At 39.8% G+C, this 8,570-nt stretch overlaps 1 protein-coding gene across 1 annotated transcript in view; it reads right to left on the reverse strand.

The window, feature by feature from the left end:
• cspg4 (chondroitin sulfate proteoglycan 4) overlaps window positions 1-6,877 on the reverse strand; it is a 48,856-nt gene extending 41,979 nt beyond the window's left edge. The window contains exon 1 of the mRNA XM_017486149.3: window positions 6,565-6,877. Coding sequence (XP_017341638.1) covers window positions 6,565-6,634 — 70 coding nt within the window. The 5' untranslated portion in view covers window positions 6,635-6,877. The remainder of the gene's footprint in view (window positions 1-6,564) is intronic.
• Between the last annotated feature and the right edge of the window lie 1,693 nt (window positions 6,878-8,570).

Raw genomic sequence — 8,570 nt, forward strand, 5'->3', positions numbered from 1 at the left:
TACTACAGTAGAGTTACTACAGTAGAGTTACCACAATAGAGTTACTACAGTAGAATTACTATAGTAGAGTTACTACAGTAGAGTTACTGCAGTAGAGTTACTACAGTAGAGTTACTGCAGTAGAGTTACTACAGTAGAATTACTACAGCAGAGTTACTGCAGTAGAGTTACTACAGTAATTACTGCAGTAGAGTTACTGCAGTAGAGTTACTACAGTAGAGTTACTGCAGTAGAGTTACCGCAGTAGAGTTACCGCAGTAGAGTTACCGCAGTAGAATTACTGCAGTAGAGTTACTACAGTAGAGTTACTACAGTAGAGTTACTGCAGTAGAGTTACTACAGTAGAGTTACTACAATAGAGTTACTGCAGTAGAGTTACTACAGCAGAGTTACTGCAGTAGAATTACCACAGTAGAGTTACTGCAGTAAAGGTATTGCTGTAGAATTACTGCAGCAGAGTTACTACAGTAGAGTTACTAAAGTAGAGTTACTGCAGTAGAGTTACTACAGTAGAGTTACTGCAGTAGAGTTACTACAGTAGAGTTACCACAGTAGAATTACTACAGTAGAGTTACCGCAGTAGAGTTACTACAGTAGAGTTACTGCAGTAGAGTTACTACAGTAGAGTTACCACAGTAGAGTTACTACAGTAGAATTACTGCAGTATAGTTACTACAGTAGAGTTACTACAGCAGAGTTACTGCAGTAGAGTTACTACAGTAGAATTACTGCAGTAGATTTACTACAGTAGAGTTACTGCAGTAGATTTACTACAGTAGATTTACTACAGTAGAGTTACTGCAGTAGATTTAGTGACACCACCAGCAGACATGGCAACATGGCATATTTCATGAATATAATTCTGACTTAGGCTACGTCTACATTATTCCGGGTAGATCTAAAAACTGCATTTTTCATTTTAAAACGCTCTCCGTCTACATTGGCATTTTCAAACGTTTCCCAAAAATTGCTTGCTTACATCCCTGTACTGCACATGCATAAAACGTAAGACGCTTTGACGCCTGAGTCATTTCCTTCAGGCGTTTATTTAAAAATGCAATCTGAAGGTTGTACAAAGTGACATTAATAATAATAATAATAATAATAATAATAATAATAATAATAATAATAATAGTAATAATAATAATAATAATAATAATAAACTTTTTTTTATATAGCGCCTTTAAAGCAGCTTCTCAAGGCACTTTACACAATAAGAATATATCAAGAAAAAAAACAGATAAAAACACAAAACATACAAAATTGAAAAACAGACTTGAATACAAAATGGTTAAAACCATTAAGAAAAAGCTAACCTGAAAAAAAAAGAGTTTTTAGGTTAGATTTAAAAATGCTCAAATTCTGTGCATCCCTAGTATGAGCAGGAAGTGCATTCCAGAGTCTAGGAGCACAAGATGAGAAAGCCCTGTCCCCTCCAGATCACAACCGTGTCTGTGGGACAGCCAGTAAACCAGCTCGGGAGGAGCGCAAATGATGCTTGGGAGTATATAAAGTTAAAAGCGCAGACAGACACTGAGTGGCCAGACCACGTAGTGAGCATAAGGATTTTAAGATCAAGGCGAAACCTGACAGGAGCCGGTGCAAGGACTTCAGTACTGGAGTAATGTGTTCATTTTTCCTGACACCAGTCAGGATCCTAGCAGCACAATTTTGCACACATTACAGTTTATTTAGTGTGGATTTAGGAACCCCAGCAAGAAGTGTAATGAAGTAATCAATGCGAGAAAAAAAACAAAAGTGTTGATAAGCCTTTCAGTCACAGGAGAAGATAGCATAGATTTGTTCATCTTTAACAAAGCTATCAAACTGGATAGTAAGCACAACTGCAGTACAACATCGTCCACCCTCTTGTTTGTATTGATTTGAATTGGTCAAAGACCGTGTCACGTGACTAAAAATACGCCATTGTTTTTCCACATCTCTGTTTTCACAATCCACACTACAACTACACCACACTACAAATTTAATCCACTTTCGAAGACTCAGTTTTCACTGGACAAAAATGCCATCTCAGGCTGGACAGAACGCCAAAACGTAGAGAAAAAGATGCCTTTTCAAATTCATCCAGATTACTGTCAACGTAGCCTTAATATATGAAACTTGTCAAATAAAGATGAAAAGGAAGCTGGGAAGTCAATTCCACTGGAAGCACCTTTAACGGGAATGTACAAATCAATGTGAGATAGCTAGCCAGCTAGCTGGTGGTCTATCAGTGAGGGGCTTCTACTGGATCTATTTCCACTAGTGGAGCAAAAATAAACAAATCATCAGAGAATCACAGCTGATATAACCACCCTCTTGCTCATGTGATATTGCTTAAGTAACGAAGGCTAGCTTGTAAGATTTCTCACAAGTTACGGTTAGGAAAAGGATTAGCAAAAAAGTTCCCACGCTTGAAATCCAGTGACGTGATACCTATCAAGATTCTCTGAATTTTTCCATGAGATGGAAAAATTGGTGTATATGAAGAACAGCAGCAGCAGAGAATACAGCTGTTATTACCTTGTTCGCAGTCATGCTGTATGAAAACTGGGTCTGTGTTAAGCTCCACAATGTAAGCTGACAGATGTATTTAGCTGTAGTACAAACACAGCCTCTGAGTGCCACACCCAGCATCTGTCTCTGTCTCTGTCTCTCTCTCTGTGGCTGATGCTGCATGCTTCCTCACAGCATTCTTTCAGTAACAGAGCTCTAGACATGCAAGGTTTCAAACACCTGTTTCTATGTGATTTCCAATTCAGTAAGGAATCCTCTCCTTTCCACTCGCTAGCTGTTCTACATTTGACATTATCTCAGAAGGAAAATTCGACACAAGTCTGTTTTGAATGTGAGCCATTAAAATAGACCCTGTGGGAGAAACGCTTAACAGTTTAATAGTCACGCTCTTTGAGGTTGATTGTTTGATAGGAGAAATTGCTGCTATTTGCTTTGATGCAGAAAATAACTATAATAGCCTTTAATACCTAAATTTCTGGCTTGGGTCACAGTTTCAGCTCATCGATGAAAACACCAGCAATTCTATGGCCCTGTTTACACTAGTACGTTTTCGTTTTAACTGGATAACTTTTGCTATGGTCACGCTTGTCTCACTGTTACGCCTGTTACACTACTCGATATGCGTGGAAATGTGTGATTCACATCATGGAATTCAACATTGTATTAATTACGCATCTTGCACTTGCAGTTGCACTGTTTGAACACCAGAAGTCTTGGTCAGTGTAACCTATAGAGTTAAAATATACAGTATAGAGAGCACACTGGTCACATGATCTGAGTCTCATCTGCACTTCTGAAGTGACCAATAGCTCTGGATCACGATGGACAATACGCATTATAGGTTACATACATAATGACACCACTACAATCTACAGTGTGAGAAAGAGGCTGCAGAAGTCGGGCATTTTAGCCGACTTTGGCACTCTATTTCCAGTACAAATGATGCCTCGGGCACTACTACAGAGCTCATTATGTTCCAGTCAACGCTAAATTTTCCCCAGGTCAGAGACTTTGTTTATTCAATCAACTTTTTGTGAGAATTTCTATGTGTATTTATTTGTTTTGTAACTTTTATTTTGTTCACAATATTAAATAGCTGTTCACAGTAATTTTTGCATGATTCAGTTTTATATAGACAAAAAGGCACATTGTTTAGCATTATTTATGATTCAGAAATAAAAACAAGTCATTGAAATTTCGATCGAATCATGACCGGAGTGTATCGTTGCACCTTTTTTTCCATCAGCGTCCCTTGAGAGTATCTGAGTAAACATAGTTATCAATGATATGAATTCTTCACTATCCCAAAATATTTCTTTCTTTCTCATTTTCCGTTTTATACATGTATTTAACTTAATATTCTCAATACAATTAGTTTTTAGTTACTAATTAACTGAAGTAAATTTATCAGTCAGACTGTATCTCAAACGAACACATATACTTGGACTGAATCTAAAAAAAAACCCCCCAGCAAATCAATAATTGGAAAAATGTGAGAGTTCCGACATACGCACAGAACGTCCTTTTGTTCCTTTGACTGCTCTGTCAGTTTTATGAGGAGACCATTTACTCACAAACCAAACCTACATGCAAAACCCTACATGATGGTGAATCAGAAAATCCAACAAATAGCACCACTGCTGTTCTCCACAGCAACAGACTGAAGCGTGTCTTACTCAGAGGGGTGAGTAATATGCACCGTCATGGAGCTCAACACATTAAGGTTCATTTGTAACCAATATTCACTGACACCACATTGATGTGCCAATCCACTTCACCATACTGCTATAGTGCACTGATGGGATGTGTATCACTGGCAAAATATCAGCTATATTTATGTTAAACCTGTATATGCAGGGTCCAGTGGCTTATTTGAGAACTTTGACTTAAATGTAATCTGATCTGTTGTGACATTGAGCTCGGCATCCACTTTGGGAAAGGCTGTTTATGCCACACTGCATCTATATCCAGAAAGTCGCCACAAGCATCGGGTACTATCTGCAATCTGAAACGTTTATAAATTAGACAGAAGGCTACATCCTCCATATATGCATGAGCAATACGAGGGAGCCTGCGGCATGGTTTATGATCGGTAAAGATAAATGTACATATTTATGTAAATATTTACTCTTAATGTCTAGGGTGTGTGTGTGTGCGTGCACATTAACATGCTAGATCAAGAGGCTAATCTAGTTAATTCACAATTATTCAATTAGCAATGATTATGTAGTGAAATCCTAATGTTTGCAGATATTTAGTTTACTGGCTTTATAGAGTTATGCTAACACTTTTACCCTGCCAAGTACCCAATGTCTCTTTCTCCTTCCCCACCGCTGTCTCTTTCTCCCCTCAGACACTCCTTGTATAGCCTCAAAAACTTGCCTGCAGAAATCTTGTTTGTGCCGAGTGTTTCTGCAGTGACATAGCAAAGGAATAACTGAGAGGAGACAGAAGAGCTGGGCTTTGCTCAGAGTTACATAACATTTCACTGTGAAATACAATTATAAAATACTCTTTATTCAAACAGAACTTCACTTCAGGTTGTGTGTGAACGTGTGCCAGGTTATTTACAGTCTATGGTCATTAATATAAGCTGAAATATAAATGCATATACAATTTGACATCAATAAGACTCATTTTTCTAGGAGCAAATGTGAACACTTACTCATGACATACAAACATTCAACAGCAAATCAGACAGCAATTTAGTACACACACACACACACACACACACACACAAACACACACACACACACACACACACACACACACACACACACACACATATCTGGGCTCCAAGTGCTGTATTTGATGGCCACACCCGTTCTGTCTCGGTTTGATCTAGATCCACGCATCGTGGCTGAGCTGAGACTACAGCCCTCACAGGAGCTCTGCGTCTCATTCCAATGCTTTTTAGATGATGTTCATGTGGCATCGCAGTAAGGATATAAACAATTTCGAGGAAGTGAGGTCATTTTGAAGCATTCCAGGTGTTTTATGAAGTGTTCATTTGTTCCGGAGACAGCTCAGGGTTCATGAACAGAGCCACACACATACAGCACGCAGACCCTGAATAGATCTCTTAACCCCAAAAAGATTTTAGTTGCACTTGGAACAAGTACTAAGCAATGAAAATGACGTTCACTCTGCTGCTCTACAGGAAATCTCTTAGAGCTTCGGTCCACTGCCAACTTAATGAGCCGAAGCCCGACTTGATAAAGTTCACTTTGATACCCAGTTAGATTTCCTTAGAATTGAAATGTAGCTTTCAGAGTCACTCTGAAGATGCGAAGACATCCGAGAGCCATTCATGCCGGAGCGGACTGAGTAGAGATCTGTGCTCCTCAGGCAGCTCTCAAAGGATCTCTTCATTCAGCCTGCGAGCCACAACTGTTGGCTATGATGGAGTTCCCACCCTTAAGAACTTGCCGGATGTCTGCAGCCCCCCCCCCCCCCCCACATACCCCCACTAACCTCACGCACCACCCTCAACCCCCATACCCAAGCTGATGATTAAACCCATGCTTGAAAAAAAAACATAATGGGAGAGATGAATTACACATAGTACTATGGTAGCATTGTATTTCTTCTTCTTTTTTCTGTTTCCCCTGTGTGGATGAATAAGCCTTTCATAGGCACCTCCTGCCAACTCCGACACCTTGACTTCAACTTTAACTGCGATATTTGCACACCTCCAAGACATAAGTGCACAGCATTCGCACTTACCTTACACCCCTCTCATTATTACCTTATTCTTTTCATCCAAGTCTCTAAGCATCAACACTTCATAATGTGCTAACACACATACTGTATATGGACACAGACACATAGTGCTGCCTGTAGTCCATTCATACTTCACATAATTCATCTGATAGTAAGCAGAAGAAAAAAAAAAGAAAAACAGTACATGCAGCTGCAGTCTTATGTAAATCATAGCCAAGACTGTGAGGAAAGGAAAGTTTGCAGACAGAAAAGTGAAAAAGAATGATTTCAGACAGAGCCTCAGTGTGGCTTTGATTAAAGGTTATTTCTGAGAGACTGTCTTACCTCCATGGCTTGTCTGAGGCAGACATAACAGGGCCAGTACAGCGCACAGGACTAAAAGCAGCACTCTCATGTTGCCGGTATGTTCTGCAGTCTCCTCGTCTAGTTCTCCATTCACAGCACTGCCTGCATTTAGGGACCCGGAGGTCTGTGCAGGGTATTCTCATGCAGGGGGCGGACCAACCAGACCTGAAAGGGACACCCTGTACTCCCCGAAATACTCAGAGAATCCACCTCCTACCCCTTACTTAAAAACACACCCAGTACATCCAAAGATCAGCCCTGCAACAGCCAGGAGAAGAAACTACTTAACTTTTTCCTCTTTGTTCAATCCTATTTATCTTTTCCTCTCTTTCTGCCTCTCTGTCTGTCAGGTCAGATTTGTGCAGAAGGAAGAGAGCAGTTAACTTTATTCCAATAGTCTTTTTTTTTATTATATTATAACTGGAAGATGTCAGAGAGGATTTCGTTTTATTGTCACTGATGTTATATAGCAAAAGTTGAAAGCAGTGAGAGTGAACTTAAAAAGCAACAACAAACTGATCAACTCCTATGCAACTGGTGCATCTCTACAGTTCTAACTCAATCATAAACAATTTCAATATCACATTATTACTATGCAAACGCACAGCTACCCCCTCTCTGTGCTGCCCTTCACATGCTGGTTTCCTGCTTCTTCTCTCAAATTACACAACCTGGTCACTCTTAAAATTGAATGACTTTGAGACTCTTCTCATTACTAATGCTACATTTGTGCAAATGTGCTATAAATAACTTAAAGCTGAATGTAGACAGCTCTCCATTCAGACATCCATTCCACTGCAGTTACTGTATTTGTAATCGCTTACTCATAATGTCCGCTACTCACTGAGCTGCCTTTTATATACTAGTTTTCCATGGGCAGCAGAATTCTTTGTGATGTTCAGGAATAAATACTTGGTTTTCAGTTCCAAACGAAGCCAATGTGGCTTGAGACATAAAGTTCTGGACTGTAATAAGTTCTTGACTGTCTTTACTCTTTTGCTGATCCCATTTTTCTGGTGTGTCATCACACCTTCAGCTCTGATTAACCAGAGCGCACTTTCTCTCCCTCCCTCCCTCTCTCTCTCTCTCTCTCTCTCTCTCTCTCTCTCTCTCTCTCTGTGTCTTAGGGTTTCTCCTAATCTTTTTTCAGTCCTCAAGGGGAAAAAAGAATCTATAACTGCTTCCAGATGCTTACAAAGACTCATTGTCATCAATTCATTTCGACAGTGGCAGTAAGCTAAGGACGGCCAGTCCTGCAGACTGAAATCACTGTATATTCCATATGGCCAGTTTTTTCATGGAAAAGGGTAATGTTACGCACATGTCCAATGAGAAAGCAAGTAAAGAGAATGTGACTGAATTTAATTTCCTTACAAGGTGTTTCACAGACTTTGCAGACCAAAATCTCAGTAATAATGGATGACAAAATTAATTTGTCCAAGAACTATCATTAAAAAAAAAACCCAGAAAGAACACACATGCATCTAGAAACGTACCTTTAAAAGCCATGTAAGCAGTACTGAAATGTAAGGATTTACAGCTGTCAATAAATTTGTCACACATGTCTTTGAAAACACTATTATTTAAACAACTACTAATTTGTATGCCTCGCATATACAGTATATTATGGCCAAACGTTGGTTTGTGGTCACCTGACCATCACACCCATATGTGCTTGTTGAACATCTCATTCCAGATTTCTCCCCCTTTCCTGTTATAATAGCCTGCACTCTTCTGGGAAGGCTTTCCACTAGATTTTGGAGTGTGGCTGTGGCTGTGCTCAATCAGCCACAAGAGCTTTAGTGAGGTCAGGTACTGATGTCAAGTAGGAGTTTTGGGGTGCAGCTGGTGTTCCAGTTCATCTCAAAGGTGTTCAGTTGGGCTGAGGTCAGGGCTCTGTGCGGGACACTTGAGTTCTTCCACTCCAAACTTGGCAAACCATGTGTTCATGGAGCTCGCTTTGTGCAGAGGGGCACTGTCATGCT

The sequence above is a fragment of the Ictalurus punctatus genome, chromosome 14 (genome assembly GCF_001660625.3).
Source record: "Ictalurus punctatus breed USDA103 chromosome 14, Coco_2.0, whole genome shotgun sequence".
NCBI classification, from domain to species: Eukaryota; Metazoa; Chordata; class Actinopteri; order Siluriformes; family Ictaluridae; genus Ictalurus; species Ictalurus punctatus.